At 44.5% G+C, this 22,690-nt stretch overlaps 1 protein-coding gene across 2 annotated transcripts in view; it reads right to left on the reverse strand.

Moving 5' to 3' along the window:
• Positions 1–22,690, reverse strand: part of LOC147697257 (pyruvate dehydrogenase E1 component subunit alpha, mitochondrial) — a 158,794-nt gene that overhangs the window by 82,860 nt on the left and 53,244 nt on the right. For both annotated transcript variants that reach the window (XM_086934334.1, XM_086934333.1), the window contains 2 exons: positions 19,220–19,288; positions 1,566–1,739 (listed from right to left, as the gene is read on the reverse strand). In XM_086934334.1, coding sequence (XP_086790460.1) covers positions 1,566–1,739; positions 19,220–19,288 — 243 coding nt within the window. The remainder of the gene's footprint in view (positions 1–1,565; positions 1,740–19,219; positions 19,289–22,690) is intronic.

A 22,690-nucleotide genomic window follows, 5' to 3' on the forward strand; every position in this document is an offset into this window, starting at 1 on the left:
GTGCATTACACCAGAGAGCAGTTAAAACACCTCAGCACAACCACATACATCCAATAACCCGCACACCACCTACACCACTGCCAACAGGATCTATACCCCCAAATACATCTTACAGTGCCATACCAAAGGCATAAGTGTGCCATAAAAAATACAAGTGATTCAGAAAAGGGGGTGGTGATGAACAGAGTGTCTGAATTAAGCAGACCACTCTTACCCAGTCCAAAGATCAGGGCCTGATCCATCACCGTTATTTATCTCACTGCACCATCCCAGCTCAGAACCTGGCTATATGCAAATCAGTCTGTCCCTGGCCCAGTGCATCATGGGAACAGGGCAGACTAAACTACCAAGCCAATTCTTCACCAGAAAGGAGACAAGCTACTGGGGACCGGTTTCTGGCATTTCAGCCTTCTTCGGCCCGGCTTGCTTGAATCCTGATGGTGCAGTGAGAAAGGGACTCATGTCTGAGTATACCCTGCCACACCTATAGTGGCCAAAAATGATTCAGAAAAGGGGGTGGTGATGAACAGAGTGTCTGAATTAAGCAGACCACTCTTACCCAGTCCAAAGATCTGGGCCTGATCCATCACCGTTATTTATCTCACTGCACCATCCCAGCTCAGAACCTGGCTATATGCAAATCAGTCTGTCCCTGGCCCAGTGCACTGGGACAGGAACAGACTAATTTGCATACAGCCAGGTTCTGAAACTGGGATGGTGCAGTGAGCTAAAAAACGGTGTTGGATCTAGCCCTGATCTCTTGACTGGGTGAGAGCTTTCTGCTTAATTCAGAGACTCTGTCCCTCACCACCCCTTGTTGTAAATATTTTTGTCCACCCTAAGCATGGAAGGGTATACTCAGATGTGAGACCCTTGCTCATTGCACCATCAGGATTCAAGCAAACCGGGCCGAAGACGGCTGTAATGCCAGAAACCGGTCCCCGGGAGCTTGTTTCCTTCCCAGTGTAAGAATTGGCTTTTGTAGTTTGGTTTGCCCTGTTCCCATCATGCACTGGGACAGGAACAGACTAATTTGCATACAGCCAGGTTCTGAAACTGGGATGGTGCAGTGAGCTAAAAAACGGTGGTGGATCTAGCCCTGATCTCTTGACTGGGTGAGAGCTTTCTGCTTAATTCAGAGACTCTGTCCCTCACCACCCCTTGTTGTAAATATAAAAAATACAAGTGGCATAACTAATATGCTCATAGTGAGATCATGTTTATCCAAAATCCACAGAGCACAGGCAATATCACTCAGTATGTAATGCAGGTAAAGTGACCCAACAACATACTTTGGAGAAATAGGCTCTCTTACCGGCAATTTGATTGTATTCCTCCAAGAATGTATGTATGGGAGACATTTTTGAGTTTATAGATGTTCTGGGTTACGACTTGCAATCAGAAGGCACCACACAGTAAATCATCAAATGACATCAACATGTGTCATACTAGGGATCATTCTAAGACAATAGGTATTTTGAACTAACGTTACAATTACCCATTTTCCATGATGAAGGGGTTTGTCCCGTTAGCAAAGTTTAATGCAAAGTGAAACTGGTACAAACCTGACCATCATACAAGTGGCAAAAGCCACGAATAATCTTCTGCTTGTACAACTGGTCTGACTTCAGCTCCATTCGACGGATTGTCTGCATTATCTTGTAGTACTGTAGGCCCTCCTCCCTAGTCAGGACTGCTTGCAACGGAGGGCCTTCTTCCAGGCGGTGAAGGTCAACTTTCTGCAATACAAGATTTAGCCAATCGCATTATGAAGACAGGTTCATTATTAATACTGAAAAATGCTGAGGTTATTACTATGTGCCTTTGTTATAGCCTCAAGACTGTGGCTTCCAAGTACCATGGTGATAACAAGGGGTGGGCGTGGTTCGCGAAGTAGCGCTACGCGTAGCTACGCAAAGTGCACTTCGCAAGCTACGAGTAGCACTTCGCGAACTGCGTAGTAGCAGGTTCGCACTGTGCAAGATGTCGTTTTCAATGACTGCACAGGGTCGGATGCTTGTCCGCACTGTGCAATCATTGAAAACGGCATCTTGCACAGCGCAAGCTGTACTTTTCTGCCGCTCGAGTAGATTTTTACTCGAGCTGCAGCTTTCTCAACGCGGACTGGTAGTTTCTCATCGCGAGCAGTCGCGAGCATGCGCGACCACTCGCAATGAGAAACCAGACCTCCCCGCGTTGAGAATCTCGCCGGGAGGTTTATTTCCCATGCTCGTGAACAAGGAAAAAGTCTTGCGAGGATGTCATTTTGCTTGCTCGCGGTTGCCAACTTGACGTTGAGGACCGCGAGCAAGCAAAAAATGACCGCTGCACTTAACTACGCATTTTTGCACCGTGCTACGTGCAGTTCACGTAGTGGGAAGTTGCGCAAACTTCGCAAACTAAGCGAGTGTAGAGTAGTGCTTTGCCCAGGGTTAGTGATAACTATAGGTGTCAACAACTCCGTATTTTCAGAAAAACAATATCAGTCACAGAAACCATACAGAAGACACAATGAATCACGGTTATAGATGCAGCAGGTCCTCTAGTGTTTAGTCCACGTTCACACATGGTTATCACAACAATACAGGATCTCACAGTACCACCTCAGTGACCCCACATCACTCTCCAAATAGCTTCTCAATGTTTGAAAATCTAGAGGAAATTGTAAGAGTGGGAAAAGGATATTTCGATTTTGCAAGAAATTAGCTTCTATTTATCATTCTGCAGCCCGTGGCTCAAAACTGCAAAAACCCATATGATGTTCATACTAAGATTAAAGCCAAGATTGTCAGGTAATCACAATTTAAACATCCAGAGATCTCTAATGAGAATATTTGGCCAAAATATGCTTTAAATTAATCCTGCTATTATTTTGACAGTAAACAGCGAAATTAATTATGACTGAAAAAAGCCTACCTTGCTAGCCTCCAACTGCCTCTTATCTAATGCATTGCTTGTGGGAGCTTTCTTGTTTATAGTTTTTTCTGTTCCTTTGTTTTTTTAACATACTTTCTAATTTTTGTCTCTCCATCTAGAACCGGTGTTCTATTTATTTTCCCATTGTAACCTGCTTGTCGAGCTGCAAACCAAGCTGTTTTTAAAACAGACTGCAAGTCAGGGGATGTCAAAACAAAGGATTGTCTAGTTTTCGTCATTATTTTTCTTTACACGGATTATTATTTATGAAATTAATTTTAAATGTGTAAGCCGGACCTCGTGGCTGCGGTGATATTGTGGGCCCCCCAATCTTCTCACACCAATTGGCTCCCCATGCCTTCTGCTTTGGATGGGACTGGGGGCAGCTGGAAGACGCTGGATGCTGCATGCCTTTCCCTGCGAGTCTGGGGGCCTGGATCCCTATAGACTGACCAGGTCAGCCTGAAGGCCCTGAGATGGGGTGTGCTGTCCTGGCCATGGACTGGCGGACCTCTCACAATAATTGAAGAGTGGAGGAGGTGCCGTGGGCCACCTGGAAACACTCCATTTTGATTACAGGAGCCATACAACAACTGGCTGGTCAGTGAACATTTTGCCAGGGCTGGCGCCCTTCCCTCGTCATCCTGTTCCTGCTGCATACCACATTATGCGAGTGGAGCGCGTTCAGTGAGTTAACTGGCCCCAACACCCAGAGGTTGCGCTGGAGTGCACAAGAGCTCCCTAGAGGCTGCACTGGCCAAAAGGGAAAGACATATATATCCGCAATCTCAGCATCCCAGCGGTGGGGTAATTTGGACTGCTCGTGCCCGCTGCGTGCAGGAGGCGACAAACACGCAGTGAGTGGCGGGTCCTATCCAGTTTAGGCTTAGAAGATGACACACAGAAAGTAAGGGGACTCAATCTGTGGTGCAGGTCCCCTACACCAGGAGGTTCTGAAGCACGTAGCCACAAAGCTAGTACCATCCTGGGGGAGCATTAGACAACACACGCAGCTCCTAGAAGCTCAAGTGAAACTGACCAGGGTTGCATGGGCCGCTCTTTCTGCTGTCCCTAGCTTCTGGAGGGGGGTCTGGCTGGCCAGAGCCTCTACAGTAACATATTTGGTGGTTCCAGTGTTCTTGACCCCAGGGACTATGGGGTGAGGTCTGTGGCCCCTGGCTGCTGGTGTCCTTCCCAGAATGGGGAAGAGACACCAGCAGCCAGCAACAAGATGTTTGGCCAGCTGGGATCTGCATATGTCTGCTTCAATACAAAGAAACGTTCCACATTAGCTTTTCGTCCGTTGGTTATTATTTTCGTTTATATTGGAGTTGCAAGGGGCTGACAAACTTGACTCTTGTGATGTGATGCATATAAATTTATTATTTTCTGTTAGGGCAGCTCAGCAGAAAAAATTCCTTTTATGTACTTTTAAATGGCTTCCTCGTTTTCTTAATTTATCAGACACGTCTCCCTGATTTATCTTTTGTCACTCAAATGTCAGGAGACGTAGACGTCAAACGACCTCGGCCCGTAATCCTGAAGGCTGAGCTGCCCTAAAAGAAAATAAGAAATTTATATGCATCAGATCCCAGCTGGCCAAACAGTCAAAAACGAAATCACGAACCGTTTTTTTTAAAAAAACCTTTTTCATTAGGATATCCATACAGAGTTTATAATTTCTTTGGAAAGATCAACTGTTCTGCAAAAGGTCCTGAGGAAGGTGGTCTTATCCCACCGAAACGCGTCGACCGTGCGTAATAGATCACATTACAACTTGTGACCCCTCAGACACAGAATAAATTATGAATGTAGAATGCATGAGAGAGTATGAATGAGGTAATGGTGTGAGTGTATTAGTTTCTTTTCTCTGTATGGTATTTGTATTTTTATTGTTTACTTAATGAATTATATGTTTCTTTTTGTAAAAGGATTGTATCAAATTTAAAGAAATATAGCAAAAAAAATAAGATTTTTTTTTAAAAGAAATAAAAATCATAATTGTGAAAAAATACATGTGGTCACCTTGTGTTGTAGGTTTTGATTAAAAGTACAGAGTTTGTTAATTGTTAAATTAAGTAGGTCATGAGGGAATATTTTTCTGGTATACAACTGGTAGTGGTGCCACGGGGCACGGCCACCCACATGCCCTGGTATAGCTATATGCAAGTGTATCTTGTAAGCTCCCTGTAGTGGGATTCTTGTTAACTGTTTGGGCCTTTGTCCCGATGAATACCACTCTAGGGTGCGGGTTCTGAGAGTTCATGTTAATTTTAGAGATGCAGATCACATGATAAGGGCGGGGTTTGTTTGGGATGGTAACATCCCTAGCAGTGAGTCTAATGTGGATGATGCCTTGCTGACCCGGTCCCCCCTCCTCACCTCCTTCCCCACACCCCCTTGTACTTTGAACCCAAATTAGTAAAATTAATATACTGACATGGACTGTCTGGGGAATGGGGACAACAAACAAAACATCCGGAGACATGGGGTGTAAATAGAGCTATTATAAGAGACCCATGTGGCAAGTGGGGGTGGGGGTGTGTGTGGGGGTGGGGGGGGGGGGGGGGGGGAGGCCCGTTGGCGCTGGCGTGGGTAGTGCTTCAGCACTAGTTATTCTGGGTTTACGAGAGAAGCCCTTGTGTGGGTACGAACAGAAGTCCCATTTAAACAAACAGCTACTGACATAGACCCTGAGGGGCGTTATGTTTTGGTGGAGGGTCTCCTTGATGGCAGGCCCGTACTACTGTGCAGCATATATGCGCCAATACGGCCCAATCAACCTTCTTGGCACACCTATCCCTCGCCCTTACTCGTTGGGCCCACATCTTTTGGGTTGTGGGTGGCGGTTTCAACTGTGTCCTAGACATGCACCTGAACCGCTCTCACCCGCCACTGCCATCCTCTCCAGTTTTGACGGTGGCTGCATGCCTCTCGCAATCGGCTAATCACTAGTAACTACAGGATAGTTGGCGGACACTACACCTAGGGTCTCGTGAGTACTTGTACTACTCTGCAGCACACAACCTACATGTCAGACTGGATTACATTTATTGTCACCGTAAACTAGACACAGGCGCTAGATGCATAATATCTGGGGAAGACTTTCTCAGACCAAAACCTCCTGCAGATATATATAGGATGGGGTGTGCAACCCATCCCTACAAGGAGATTTCCACCAACACTATTAGAGGACCAGGTATTTTGGGGGGAAACTAGCATTCCATAACTATTTTATTTTACAGATAACTGGGATGCAGCCACCTCTAGAACTGTGGAGTGGAAGGCGCTGAAAGCAGTGTTAAGGGGACGCTGCATAAGGGCCTTAATGGGGGTGAGAACTACCTTACACAGTGACCTAATGCAAACTGAAGCTCTACTAGGAACACAGGAAACCACCACCAGATTAGATCCTGCAGCACTGCCCAAATTGACAGACACTCTAAAACATCATTCACATCTAATAGAACAACTATGATATATAAACTTCAAGGCATACCAGGATACGATGCATATGAAGGTAGATAAGTCACGAACCTGCTGGCATGCCTCCTTCACAGCACGGTGCCAACCCAACCCATCACAATGGTTAGAGATCACCTAGACCTTTTTGCCACCTTATCAAAAATAGGTATTGAGGGGCAATTGCAAAGATACATTCAACTTTGATACAGCGTCAACCTCCCAGGTAAAAATAGGACAATACGTATCAACCTCTCTTGTGATGAGTAGGGGCACTCATCAGGGTTGTCCCCTTTCTAAATCCAATGCTCGTTGCCCTGGCAATGGAGCCACTGGCCTAGCGGCTCCACCAGAAGGGGATGGGGATTCGTGTGATAGCAGAGATACTAGAGGGATTTCAGCAGGCGGAGGGATTGGGAGTCAACTGGACACAATCTTGCATATTTCCTTTATATGTGGATTGCCCACCACCACCACAGGAGGTCATGGTGGGAGTCCAGGTGGTGAGGTGGTAGCCTCACGCTTCTGATATCTGGGAATCTGTATAACTAAAAAAGGATCCAATTGATGGGAATCTGACTGAGGCCATATCCTCCCTACACCCACAGATGGCCTTTTGGAGTACTCCCCCCCCCCCCCCCCCCCCCCACAGTACAAGGGCCAATATCGCTCTCCAAAAATATAATGCTCCCCTGCCTTTTGTATATCTTTCATAACCTGCGGGCGGCAGACCCTCTGACTACCTTCAGGGAGGTACATGCCATGCTGGGAGGATTTATTTGCAACATGGGTATAAGACTAATTGCACTCCGTAGACTGAAACTGCCAGTGGAGAGGGGTGTAATTGGTGCACCAAATTTTGAACAGTAGTATTGGGTAGCGTAGCTGCAATAGCCTGTTCAATGGTTAGCTGAGAGGCAATTGGATGAGGTGGGGGAGACTGCCGATAGATTGCAGGAAAAGGTGGGGTCGATGTTGCTTCCTGGAGCGATAACCTCTCAAGGTGTGAATGGTTTGGTGAGCGTGGCCTGCCAGAGTTATAAGAGAAGTTTAAAACGTATGCTTGATATAATCCCATATTCTCTGGCTATTAGTCTGAACTTCATGACGCTATTTTGCACACACTTAGGTAGGGAAGGTTTGGCGGCTTGGAGAGAGGAGGGGTTTACCTGAGTGGCCGATATATTCGGAGACGGGGTGCTAATACCCTTTGGACAGCTACAGGAAGAGTCTGAACTGCTGGAGGGGCATTTCCCAGCCCACGGACACCGACAGCGGAGTTGGAACGTCCGGGGGGTATTACAGACAACGAACCGGAATAACACACATTGACCCATGCACTACAAGTCATGGGGACTAGCCATAAACTTATAACCTGGTTGGTCAAAACTTTGGCTCACACAACAATAGACCCTTTGTCGTCATCGAGCAGACTCTGGGAGACGGATATAGGCCGCGACTTAGAGCCCAAAAAATAGGAACGACCCATTAATTCCCCACATAGGGTGTCTCGTAATGCCAATTTCCAGTATATACAATATAACATACTGCATAGGGCATATCTCACCCCGGCTGCCTATCACAAAATATCCTCTCTTTGTCCAAGGTGCCACACGCACAACGCAGATATGATGCACATGTTATGGTTGTGCCCTTACGAAGCGGCCTTGTGGACTAAAGTCGCAAATATACTAGCCACACTGATGGGTCATGCAGACCTCCACACCCTGGAGGAAGCACTGCTAGGGCTGTACAGGTGCAAAAATACCCAAAAAGTAACCAACCGATTCATAAACTTGGCGATGCTCATCGTTCGTCGTGCATTGTAATGCACTGTAAAGCCACAACACTCGCGACAATACAGCACTGGAGCGCAACAACATTCAAATGGGACAGGGCCGAAGCTTCTGCGCTGCAAAGGGAAGTGTCTCCGTAGGGTTCCTGTGGCTGGATACAGGGAGAATACGTTACAAGAACCACAGGACACACAAGATGCTCCCCCGGACGGAAAAAGGTTAGAAGAGTTTGGGGTCTCCTGAACTTCACATGGTGACCTAATAGGGTATGGTAAATTCAGAGAGGCTGTACTACTGTCCTGCTTTGTTGGATGAGCTGGATGCCCACTGTCTGCTTCCCGAGAAGGTGGAGGGGAGAGCTCTGGAATCAACCATTGAAGTATGTAGAATACGGTTTATGTTGGATATCACAGCACCCACCCCATGATCGGACTGTAGGATATAATGTATGTGGTCATTATAAATATTTACACTGTAAATGTGATCTGCTATATGGTTTAGTTTGTTTGATATGGAGTTTATTTCTCATTAAACCATGTACTCCTGTCACAGACTGAAATTAATTGCATTAACTATAGACTTATAGCTTTAATGGACTGCGAAGCAAAGTTTTTTGCTAAGTGTCTGCTAACAGAACTCACGGCTTGGGTTGCTGCCAGTAATTTACTCCCAAAAAAACAAATAGGGTTTATTAAAGGCATGGGGACAATTATGAATATTCAAATTCTATTTCTTATAATGGAAATGGCAGAAGTCGTAAGAAGAACCTTGACTTATGTTTTATTGATTTTAGCTCAGCTTTTGACCCAGGGCACAGAAATATTCTTTGGAACAAATTAACGAAAATGGGAATCTCACTGAGTTTGTTGAGAGCGATACAATTGCTATATACTAATACTTGGACGAGAGTAAGGTTGGGCCAAGGCACAGTTTTGTCCAAAAAAATGGTGATAAGGGACAGGCTGAAGCAGGGGTGTGTTTTGGCCCCAACCTTATTTAACTTTTATTTAGCTGGGATTTCATCAAGGCTTAGTGAAATTAATTCTCACTCTCCGACTGTTGCAGGTTTTAATGTTTTACATTTACTTTATGCAGACGATATTGTTTTAATAAGCTATACCAAGGTGGGTCTGCAGAGATTAGTTAATGAAAGTGCACAGTACTCCTCCACTCATGGCCTAAAGATTAACTTAAAAAAAGACAAAAACAATGCTGGTGACTTGAGGGTTGGCTGTAAGACCAAAATTGAGAATGGAAGGTACTGTATTAGAATCAGTCACTGAATATAGATATCTGGGCGTTATAATAGATGCTAGGGGCACGGGTAAAAACCAGTGCGCTGCACTACAGAGAAGAAACAGCTCATTAAGTGCTGCATTTTCCATACTTCAGAATAACTTAAAAGGGCCCCTTAACCAACTATTACAAATTATGTCAGTTAAACATGTGCCAACTCTTGCATATGGAGTAGAGACCTTAAGAGTTTGTGCTGACAACACCATAGATAAGCTAGTGACAGGGACCTACCGACTCTTGTTTAATCTTCTGCTACATTCTTCACCGGCACAAATCCGACTTGAGTTCGGACTTAAACAACAGAACCTAAATAGCTTAGAAGCTTATTTAAAATTCTGCCACAAAATTAGAAGGGATAATAATTCCTCACTTATGACAGTGGTTTGGGAGGCAATATAAGCAGGCACATGAATATTTCCAACTGGAGATAGATAAGTTCAATGCAGAACAACTATGGGCCTTACCTCTTACACAGGTGGCTTTCAATAAACTTATAAAAGGGTGCAGCAAAAAATTGTCGTCTTTATGGGATAAAGCATTACTGGCAACGAGGTCCCATGCATGGACAGTTACTGCTTCGTATGGTATGCTAAAACACCAAAGATATTTAGGAGACTCAAATAGCCAAAGGGCAAAGCTGAAGCTGATGAATCTCCGATTTGGAAATAGCCAATTTCTAGGAGACGCCCTTACATGGAAATTGAGAAATAGTGAGAGGGTGTGTCACCTCTGTTATTACAAGAGGGAAGACATTTGTCATATCATCTGTAGCTGCACTGCACTAATAGAGGAACGTAGGAGGCTGCTAAGGTCGGACTTTAATAGTCAAATTATAAGAACATGCTGACAAGCAGTCATAGCCAGTTTACAAGGAGAAAGCTTGGAATTTACGGGTAGACTTTTGAAGTTTATAGAAATAGTGGAGAAGAAATTGCTTAACTGTGGACAATGAGGATGGTTTTATTTATACTTGGCTTTATACATTGATGCAAAGTTTCTATTAATTATGTGGTCTTAATAATGTAAGAAATGTAAGAAGAATTGTATAATGTTTTAATTGTAAGTTTTTAGTAACTGAACAATAGATTTTTCATTTAATTTCATTGGGAGTCCTGTACTAGCATCCTTCTTTGATGGCATAGTATGATGTGCATATTGTGACCAAAAAAAAAAAAGAGAAAAGAAAATCTATACAAATTGGTTAAACGAAAACTACAAGTTAGAGGCAATATCCGACATCAAAATAAAAACGTTCCCTTCTAAACAGAGTGTACTTCGCGTTCCAGTGGAAGAGATAATTACTTTATAATTTGCGTCTGCCAAATTCCCGAACAACTTTCACATTTACTTATATAAATACATTGCTGTACAAAAAAACTGTGGTTTCTGATTGGGTCGGTCTTCATGCATCTTATTGGTGAGGAGATATATATATATAATATCAAGGGCTCTTGAAGCCCGAAACGCGTCGTTGCAGGCTGGAAAAGAAACGCAAATAAAATCTTCATCTTGCCTGACTCGCTGTGGTGGTCTGTGTTCCTTCCTCGCCGCACGTCGGAAGTGGTGGAAATTGTTTGGTGCATATATATATATATATATATATATATATATATATATATATACATATACATATACACACACACACACAAGGTCTGTGTGCGTATCCATGTCTTTGTATTATAATATAGTAAGTATAGAGATAAACAAGGGTTATTTCTAAAAACATTCACATATTTCTCAGAATATTTGGGCTGCCCTGCCACTTGTTATCCCTTTGTGTATTTGATAATGAGAAGGTACTTCGCTACAGCTACATGTAAAGAATGTTCAGAAAGGCATGCACGAGAAGTTATGAGTGAGTCATCAATTTTACTTTTATTGTGTTGGTATCATTTCAAAACATTCCTATTCAAGGCTTTGTTTACTATGCATTTAAGAGGTTTGGAAAGTTCAGAATCAAGATACCAGAGTACACCTTAACATGTCAGTCTCTGGCTGTTGTGCTGTTGTGCAAAATGCTGCAAATGCTTAGCAAACTGGGAGTGCATTTGAGGGCAGTACGCACTGCCTTAACTATACTGGCGACTTGCACTACATTTTCCGTTGGTGCAATACTTTTGCAATGGGTAAGTGCATAGATTTAGTTTTCAGTTCACAAATTACAGGAGAAGGAAAATGCTACTTACCAGTATGCATCTGTTCTTCGCATGTAGAGCTGCAGTGTCATACACTATGCATTAGATCGCCACCTGGTGTTGGGCTCGGATGATTGCAGGTTGTTGTCTTCTTGGAGAAGTCTTTGTAGTCACAATATAGGTGACTCCTCCCTTGGACAATACTGCGCATGGGCATAGGCTCCATCCTTAGATTGTTTTTCGCCATGATGGGAAATGATGGAGTTAGTATAAGTGAAGAGAAAAAAAAAAAGGATGTCCATGCGTGTGCATCTAAGTAAGATGAGAACTGGAATGGATACAAGTCCGGGGAGGCGGGAGGGTGTGTACGACTCTGCAGCTCTACATGCCAAGAAGAGATGCATACTGGTAAGTAGCATTTTCCTTTCGAGGCATATGATCTGCAGATCGTACACTATGCATCGATTGTGCAGCAGTGTCTCCCCTAGCGGTGGTCGTTTGTATCCATTGCAGTAGTCTGAAATAGTGTTCTAAGGACAGCCTGGCCTACTGCAGCTTGCTGCTTGGCTTGCACATCAACACAATAGTGTATAGTGAAGGTGTGTGGTGTAGACCATGTTGTTGCCTTGCATATGTCCTCTAATGGTATATTTCCTAAGAAAGCCATGGAGGCTCCTAGTTTGGGTGTGGAGTGTGCTCTAGGAGGAACTGTTAGTGTACGTTTAGCTTTTTAATAGCATATTTATATACACTTTACAATCCACCTGGCAATCCCACCTTTAGAGATAGGGTTGCCTTTGTGTTGAGGAGAGAAAGATACAAACAATTGTTTTGTCTTTCTAAAGGATTTAGTTCTATCTATGTGGTATAGCAGTGCTCTTTTAACATCTAATGTGTGTAAGGCCCTTTCTGCTACAGAGTCTGGGTTTTGGAAAAACACAGATAACTCTACAGATTGGTTTAGGTGAAAAGGTGTGATAACCTTTGGAAGAAATTTAGGATTAGACCGAAGAACAACTTTATTAGGATGTATTTGAAAAAGTGGTTCTTGTATAGTAAACGCTTGTATTTCACTTACTCTTCTGAGAGAGATGATGGCAACAAGGAAAGCAGTTTTCCATGTTAGAAATTGCAGTTCACATTAAAGTAGAGGCTCAAAAGGGGGTCCCATGAGTCTCGTAAGGACAAGATTCAGGTTCCATACTGGAGAAGGTGGCAACCTGGGAGGGATTATTCTTTTTAATCCTTCCATAAATGCTTTGATTGCAGGTACCCTAAAAAGAGACAGGTGTTGCCTGTTTTGTAAATAGGCTGCAAGTGCTGCAAGATGTAGGCGTATGGAAGAGTATGCCAAATTAGACCTTTGTAGATGTAAAAGGTAACAAATTATATTTTGGATGGAAGCATCCAGTGGATCAATGTGATTATTTTTGCAATATATTGCAAATCTTTTCCATTTGGCGGCATAACACACTCTAGTAGTGGGTATCCTAGCCTCTTTAATGATATTCATACAGTCTGGTGGTAGTTAAGATAACCAAACTCTAAGACTTTAGGAGCCAGATCGGCAAATTCTGTTGGCTTGGGTCTGGGTGTCTGATTTCTCCATGGTTCTGTGTTAACAGCGAGGGTGTGAGCTGTAACTTTTGATGTGGAACCAGAGAGCGATCTAGAAGTGTGATGAACCACGGTTGGCGTGCCCATGTGGGAGCTACTAGTATGAGCTTGAGAGACTGTTGTTTGAGCTTGCGCAGTCCTAGTGGAATGAGGGGGAGAGGCGGAAAAGCGTACGCAAATCTGCCTGACCAGTTCGTCCATATTGCATTGCCCTCGGACCGTGGGTGTGGGAACCTGGCGGCCAAGGTTGGGCATTTTGCATTTTCGTGGGTAGAAAACAGGTCTAGACAAAAAGGGGGTGGGGTCGCACACTACTCACACACCGGCGGAAGTTGCCCCTAAGGACTCTGGTCATTGTAGTAGAGTGTTCGCGATGCATCATCTTTGTAACTTAAAGCTCCCTTGAGCAGCGGGCTGACGAGCCTGGGATCCCGCACCTACGCGCCGGAGTGGTACTATACCTGGCAGATATTGGCAGCCATCGGCGACCCCAGAACACTGCCTATCCCTGCTGACGAGGGTTGAAAATCCGAAACACGTGTCCAGGGATGGCGAAGACAGCGAAGATAGCAAGATCGAAAGATGATGCATCGCGAACACTCTACTACAATGACCAGAGTCCTTAGGTGCAACTTCCGCCGGTGTGTGAGTAGTGTGCGACCCCACCCCTCTTTGTAACTTAAAGCTCCCTTGAGCAGCGGGCTGACGAGCCTGGGATCCCGCACCTACGCGCCGGAGTGGTACTATACCTGGCAGATATTGGCAGCCATCGGCGACCGCAGAACACTGTCTATCCCTGCTGACGAGGGTTGAAAACCCGAAACACGTGTCCAGGGATGGCGAAGACAGCGAAGATAGCAAGATCGAAAGATGACGCATCGCGAACACTCTACTACAATGACCAGAGTCCTTAGGGGCAACCTCCGCCGGTGTGTGAGTAGTGTGCGACCCCACCCCTCTTAGATACTGATGCACGTGCGAAGGCTCTAGGTGCGACTTTGTGTAGTTGATCGTAAACCCTAAGTTGTGCAACAGTTGAATTGTGTGCTGAGTGTGTTGTACACATTGGTGGAATGACTTGGCTTTTATGAGCCAATCGTCCAGATAAGGGAAGACGTGCATCTGTTGTCTTCTGAGATGTGCTGCTACTACTGCTAAGCACTTTGTGAACACCCGTGGTGCTGTTGTGACACCAAACGGAAGGACTTTGAACTGATAGTGTTGTCCTTGTATTACAAACCATAGGTACTTCCTGTGAGCAGGATGTATTGGGATGTGAAAATAGGCGTCCTTTAGATCTAGTGTTGAAAGGAAATCACCTTGTTGTAGGAGTGGGAGCACTTGTTGCAGAGTGATCATATGAAAATTATCTGATTGTATGTAATGATTGAGGGGCCTGAGGTCGAGAATTGGTCTCAGTGTCCCGTCCTTTTTGGGAATTAGAAAATACAGCGAGTAAACCCCTGTTCCTTGTTCCTCTAATGGGACTAGTTGAATAGCATCTTTTTGTAGAAGTGCTAGAACTTCTTGTAGAAGCAGAGTCAGGTGATCTGTAGACATAGGACGCTGCCTGGGTGGTATATTCGGGGGAGTTGCTGTAAGTTCTAGGCAGTAGCCATGTTGGATAATCGGTCTTACCCACCTGTCCGTAGTGATGGAGTTCCAGACAGGCAGGAACTGTGTTAATCTGCCCCCCACAGGAGTGGAATGCTGTTGGGGGAGCAGAGGGAAGTCACTGTTTAGTTGTGGAGGAGGAGCGATTGCTGTTGTTACTGCGTCCTCTTCCCTTGTTATTATTGCCCTTGTATCCTCCTCTAAAATACCCTTTGTTAGAGGATGTTTGTGTTTGCGTCTTGAAAGATGTTGTTGTATCCGCTCCAGTTTGTTTGGAGCCTCCTCTATAAAAGGATCGACGAAAAGGAACTCTAGTCTGTGTGGACTGTAGAGCTCCCATTGACTTTGCAGTGTCTGTGTCTTTTTTCATTTTCTCCAGTGTAGTGTCTACTTCTGGGCCAAATAATTGGTTTTGGTTAAAAAGCTAGTTCAAGATTGTGGTTTGCACCTCTTGTTTGAACCATGAAATGCGCAAACACGCATGTCTTCTGAGTATGACACTAGTATTTAAGGCTCTAGCAGCTGTGTCTGCGACATATAGGGCACATTTTATTGAGGCATTTGAAATTAATTTGCCTTCTTGTATGAGTTTTGTTGCCTGATCTTTATATTGATCTGGAAGGTGTTGTAGTAGTGTCTCTAATTGGTCGTAATGAGTCCTGTCATAACATGATAGAAGGGCTTGCGTATTTGCAATGCACCATATATTTGTAGCTTGTGCTGCTATTCTTTTACCTGACTCATCAATAACTTTGGATTCCTTGTCAGGTGGGGCGTTTCACCAGAAGTCTGAATTCACTCATTTTCTCGCATTGGAAACTACTAAAGAGTCTAATGGAGGGTGTCCTTTAATATAGGTTGGATCAGCGGGTGCAGGCCTAGATTTCTTTTCTATTCTTGGATTTAGCACCCTAGTGCATACAGCATATTTGAATATTTCTGGAGCATGCTTAATGACTCCTTTGATCATGGGAAGAATTTGAGTAGATCTGTGTGATGGCTCAAATGTATCTAACAGAAAATCCTCTTCAATGTCATCAGAATGCATTGCGACATTGTGGTAAAGAGCAGCTCTGTGTAAGAGGTGATTAAAACCAATGATGTCTTCTGGAGGAGAAGGCTTTGACAGGTAAAACTGTGGATCAGGGATATCAGGCACATTATGTGGTGGAAAAGTATAGACATCCTCATCTAAAAGGATATGTATTTAGGTCTGCATGTGGATCCTCCTCACCACTTAAGTCATACTCCTCATCAGTCTGTGGTGAATGTGATGATGTAGGAGAGGGGACAGGAGAGATTTGAGGTGATATGTAAGGAGGGACAGGAGAGGAAGGAGATACTGGAGAGGGAGGGTGCATACGAGAAGTCGCACAGTCCTTCTTGGCAGGAACCACAGATGGAGGTGGTGTTCCTGCTGGTCTCTTTTTATGAGGTATAGCACCTACATGTCCAGTCTTTGGGTTTATGTAGATCTTCTTTTGTTTAGGATCTGGTCTAAACAGTTCTTCTTCCTCTACAACCTTCTTCGGCGTTGACTTTTTCGGTTCCGACAGAGGTGGTTTGGGGCGTTTTGCCTTGGGAGGTGTTACAGCGTCCTGTGGCAAAGTTCTCGATGCCGATGGGGTTGTTTCGGCTTGGCAGGAGTGTCTGAGGAGTTGGGAACCTCGGAATCAGGCTTTGTGGGTGTTGGCACCGGAGCGGGAGTCTTCAGAGTGGAAGACGGCCTCGTTGACTTTGTGGCATCGGGCGCTGGCTTTCCCTCTTTAGTTTTGGAAGTGGAGGGCTTCGGAGCCGGAGCTTCTTTCGGTGCCTGTACCTCTTTAGGCTTTGGCGCCGAAGGATCTTTCGTTTTTTGTGCCGAAGGGTCTTTCGGCCTCGGTGTCGAAGGAACTTTGTGTTTCGGTGCCGATGGAGGTGGTGGGATCGGCACATGTGGCTTGCTCGGTGCCGAAGCACCTGAAGGCGTAGTTGTTTTCCTCTGCGCCGAGCTCGAAGGCTGGGCTTTAGGAGGAAGTACTTGGTCTCGACTGGGCCCCTTGGGCGGAGTGCTGACCTCCGCCTTTGGCTTGGGCAGTGCATGTGGTGCAGGGGCAGAAGTACTCACAGGTTGACGTGATGGAATCGAGTCATCTGAGTCCTCTGCCTCTGATATGATCTGGAGATCAGGCAAATCCTCTTCCGGAACGAGCGGAACCTCGTCGTCGAAGATATCCTCCGGTGCTGGGGCTGATCTCCTCATTTCGTGTCAACGGGCCCTCAGATCCCGGATGGTCTTTTTCGATCGGAAGGATGCACAAGCTGTGCAGGTCGACTTGTCGTAATCCGACGATAGACAGAGGTTGCAAACCTCGTGATGATCGCTATGTGGAAATTTTGCTCGGCATGCCAGGCATTTCTTGAACGGAGTTCTTTCCATGTGGTGTAGGCCGCATGGCGTCGATAGGCCCAGCGACCCGCGTCGATGAACCGGAGTGGAGTCGATGGTGTTGAAAGTTGTATATTCAATATCGATATTAGGTATAGGAAGTTTTTGCGCTTCGAAGTTGCTGAAAAAGTTTTTCTAGCCGGAGCAGAGAAAACTTTCATCCGAACCCAGTGGCGGAAAAAAACAATCCAAGGATGGAGCCGATGCCCATGCGCAGTATTGTCCAAGGGAGGAGTCACCTATATCGTGACTACAAAGACTTCTCCAAGAAGACAATAACCTGCAATCATCCGAGCCCAACACCAGGAGGCGATCAAAAGCATAGTGTACGTTCTGCAGCTCATATGCCTCGAACATGTATTTTTTTCCTCCAAAGTAGGAGCAAGAAACAGAAATAAGCGATCAGTGGTAAGCTCAACAGCCAGACCTATCTTAGCACGGCATCCAAATAACTAAGCTATCAATTACTGGCTAAGAGATATTTTGCTATACCAAGATAACCTTCTCCATGGTAATATCTTGGTCTTCCAGCATATCTGCTAAAGAGACTACAGATTGTGTAGAATGAACTGCGAGATGGATTATAAGAGTACCGTTTAGACAATATATTTCTCTGCATGTCAAACGGCTCCATTGGTTGCCGGTTGTGAATCGGATAGAATTCAAAGCCTTGACAGTTGCGTTCAAGGCCCAGAGAGGTAGTTGCCTCAACTACATCAAAACGCATCCCCCCCTATCAGCAAACGCGCTCTCTACGTTCTAACTCACAGAATATGCTGCGCGTTCCTCAATTTGTGAAATTTCGCATTGGAGGCAGGGCCTTCTCATTAGTTTCAACCAGAATATGGAACTCCCTTTTTGACAGACTCCGGTTTATACTGTCTGAAGGGGAGTTCAGGAAAGCTTTAAAGACATGGCTCTTTAGCCTTGGTTAGTTTGAATCAACTTCCTGCTTTGTTTACCCCCACCTCCCAGGTCTTGCTGGACTACGCTAGCGCCGGGACACCTCTGCTTGAGGTAGCTGATGAGCTTTATAAATGTTGTTGTATTGCATTGTATCGTATTAACAAGATGGTACCTTAGCTCCTCTCTTTCAAATATTCCTCAGATTTCACCTCCTCCATGAAACATTTCAGCTTGCACCCTCACTCCATGAAAAAATCCTTCCTCCACACAGTGGTGCGGTCCACTCCTAGCTGCAAACAGCACCCTTCTGCACCCAGTGATGCACACAAGCTATCACTCTTCCCCAGAAGAAGGGCACACCACTGCCGTAGTCTTCCAACTGCTTTCTCTCCATTGTCACTCCACCCAAGTTGCAGTTTGGTAATAAGCTGCAAGGAGGACAGTGCACAAAAGGTGCTTAATGGACCCAAGAAGCAGACCAAAGGGCCTAGCAGGACAGATGGACCTATAAGGGTTAACAGCAGCAACTTGACTAAAGAGCAGTAACCTTCTCCATTGATAGAACTGGCACCAGAGGATCCTGAAGGCAAGGATGGCAACCGCACCCACAGGCCTTGAAATAAGTCTAAAGTAACTACTGGGGCTGGCAAACAATTTCCCAGATTTTAGAACTATATAACAAAGCATAAACATAACTTTAGAATCTTGAAACTTTAGAGCCAATCTGGTAACTACCAGATGTTTGTAAAAGCTCTATATTTTTTGTTCCCCTTTTCATGGGACGACTGTATTTTGACTTTAGTGGGGTGTCTGTCCCCTGTCCCACCAGTAACGCTATATATAAATAGCTCAACAAACGGAATCAACTGCACCAATTTTAGGACTGGAATATTTCTATAATTTTCTAATTAACTTGATCCATTAGAACAGACACATTGAATTGAGGCTTGTCTTTTAATGTGTTATTTTATGTCTCTCCGTTATTCTTCACAAGGTACACTGCAATGCACATAGCTACTTTTCAGATACACAGTATTCACTTTTCTTACCTTAATATCAAACGTGGCTTCACTAGCAAAGTCTGCATAGTTGCGCGATGCTACCACCACACGGGCTACCTACAAAAGAAGGCATATAAGTTTCAGAATCTTGCTGACCCAATTGAACTGCAGAGTCAAAAAAGCAGCAACATGGAAGTTAATTTTCATGCATATGCCACAACTATTGAGTTTATGATCACTCTGTCACTTAAAGTTCAGGCCAAGCAAAATGTTGGTTTGTGAATATATTGTTAACTTGCACTTGCTATTTCTAGGAAATATAAATAAAAAGTTTAAAAAAAATAGGTAGAATATTCATAAATAAGGTAAAAAGAAAATAGCACTCACTTAAAACCATAAGCCAAGAAACAAACAGGATGACTGCCAGTCAGACCTTTTTTTTTTTTTAAATAAAACTTAATCATGACAAACCCCAATAAAATAGTCCAATTCATTATAAATCCTTCAATACATGGTTACTCTTATAGCCTCTTCACTAAGCCATTTGCCCAGCCACATGTCTAACCAAAATACCAATCTTAACAAGGCGCATACAGACTATAAACAAAATGTTACTAACTCTCAAATAGAGGGATATTTATCTGCATCTTGGCATGGTTCTAGTACTTCCTGGAAAACATCCCGATTCCTCAAGTATTTCATGCACTCTGTCACAAAACTCTTTCAAGAAAAAAAAACAATGGTGCAAAGACTCCCATTTACAGCCACACTTCATATGTTCCTTCCTCTCTTCTATAGCAAAGTCCCAAGTTCATTGCAGCTCAGAAATCTCTCTCAAGGATTTATAGCGAGTAACTCTAGCATGGTCATATCCCAAAATAACAAAGAGAGATAACAATGGCAATTCCTGTTTTGTTAAACGGAGCACCTTATTTTTCTCAATAAAACTTCCTTTTAAAGATTAACTTCCAGTTGTGCAACAGGCTTCCAAAGTGAAGTAATACTTCATTGCCTTTGAAATTGATATCCTTAAACCACTGCTCATCTATAATACAGATATACCATTTACAGAAGCTATCACAAAAAAAGAAAGCTTACTTTTGGTAACGCAACGTGAAATAGTAGGATTGGTCACTACCCGAAGAAAACAACCAAACAGCAGGCCATCCCTCCTGTTCCGATATCATCCAATCCATGTAATCGGAGTCAGCTCAGTTAGGGTGCAGCTGCTTCTCTTACTTGGAAGGTTGAGAACAGGACAAAGGAACTAAAGTGACAGACTGGCCACTTGAGGTGGACAGCACCTTTGGTAGAAAGGAGAGCCAAATATGCACAATCGGCTTGTGTGTGTAACAGGCTGCCAGACCAAACTCTCTGGCCCCTTAGGCTTAAGTAATCACAAACATAAAGAGAGTCTTGAGGGTCAAAATACAAACAGACCAACCATGCATCAAATTGAAAAATGATGCCAAGAGGCAAGTCAGAACAATTTCAAACCCATTCATGCCAACAATCTCCAAGCGTGCAAATGAAGTGTGCAAGGATTATGGTAGAACACTTGATCAGCCAGCCACAAAAGGACAACTACTTTGTCCGTATAAGGAAGTGTAGACCAAACTCTGGGTTCCAAAAGATCAGCATACGAAATGTTCTTCACTTGGCCCAAGATGATGATTATCTGTTACACGTGTCATCTGTGCACACTTTCTGGGTGAAGAACAGAGGATATTTCCTCTCTGGAGCCATGGCAAGCAGGTCAATGCATGGAAGCTGCAGCTGCGAGAGGCAACACCTGTCAACTTGAGGTGGAGTTCATATTTGAGATCTAAGGACTGGTAATTCAGATCACGTGCCAAGTGATCTACCACATGAACATTTCCCCTTATTCCCGCTTTTGGACCACTGTCACAGCACAAAAGCCACAGGGAGATATCTTTTGATACAGTTTATGGTGGTCATGTGGAGAAGAGAAACGCTAGGAGGGCCAGCTGGAAGGCCCATAGCTCCAGCTCACTGAAATGCATTATTGCTCTGATGGGGTCCAAAAGCATCACACCATCATGTCCGCCAGAGGAGAGCCCCAATCCTAAAAGGAGATGTCCATAACAATGTTGTTCTATGATGCAGAGGACAGAAAGGACAAGACATAATTTGTGGGCTCAGATACCAATTAAGATATGCAAAGCCAGAGTTGAAGATCCCCCAAGTGGTCAAGACTACCCAAATGCAGGAACCACTATCTGAGTAATCACTGGAGGGAACTCATATCTGCCACTGGAATTGTGGTAGCAGAAAGATACACAATCCATCAAGCACAAAAGGTGGAGACCCTTGAGAACCTGAATCCGCACCGGAGTCCAAAACATAGGAATTATATCCCATATGTCAGAGATCCTCTGAGACAGGGGAAAACCCCTAAGACAGTGTCCAGGGGATCAACAAAAGCCAGTCTTTAATTAGGGGCGAGGAGGGACTTCTGCTGGATTATGGAGAAACCCAGGTGATGTAAGAAGGTCAAGACATGAACCAAATGGTCCACAAGCATGGAGGAACTGCCTGCACTCGCAATGGTGAAAGCACAGTAATATGTGGGCTCCAAAGCCAGTTACTTTGTTAAGACTTGTAGAGTGGTCTTAAGACCAAAAGGCAGCACTGTGATTTAGTATTGCTGGAACCCCACCGTGAAGTGGAGGTAACAAGCAAGTGCTGGGGCGAGGGGGATATAGAAATGGTCATCCAGAAAGAGTCAGGAACAATATGCAATTCTGCATTTTCAAAGCTAAAAGAATACTGTGGAACATCATCCTTAACTTGTCTTGACAGACAAGAACTTTAAGTCCAAACCAGGCTCAGGTGAACCAACTCTTTTTGGGGACCAGAAAATAGATGTCATAAAGTCCCATTGCACTGTACCTCAACTGACACCTCATCAATGGCCCCTTGCAGTAACATGTCTAGGAATTCCTCCTCTGAGATCGAGGAATGTGCAGATGTGCAACTCCTGACAGAGGGCAGAGTTTATGGAGGAATGATCACGAACGCCAGTGCACAACCACTGTGAATGAACTTCAACGATCCGACGTGCTGAGCTTCAACTGTCCCAGAAGACTCACCATCCCGCAGCCATTTCACGCTGACTTGTTTTATGCGCAATCCAGAATGGAATCTCATCCAGTCTGGTGGGAACCCTACCCATTACTGCATTTAGTGTTCGTGGGCGGATGACCTAGTCTAACATCTTCTGTTGTGTGTGGTAGGGGGCCATCAAACTAATTTCTGTATTCTTGGAATGTTAAAGGTATTTCCATTTCATCATATGGTGTATAGCTGTTTGGAACTTCATCTTGCTTGTATTTTTGAGACAACCTTGTTGTAGTGTCCGCTGCCGGGAATGTAACCAATGAATAGAAAACCTCTGTCCTATTCGTTTCATCGGCCTCAACAACAAAGGTGACACCTCCATCCGTAAGTGCAAGTAACCGCATGTCTGCAGTTCTCAGCAATGTGGAGTGCTGCTGG

This window comes from Lissotriton vulgaris, chromosome 8, assembly GCF_964263255.1.
Source record: "Lissotriton vulgaris chromosome 8, aLisVul1.2, whole genome shotgun sequence".
Lineage (NCBI taxonomy): Eukaryota > Metazoa > Chordata > Amphibia > Caudata > Salamandridae > Lissotriton > Lissotriton vulgaris.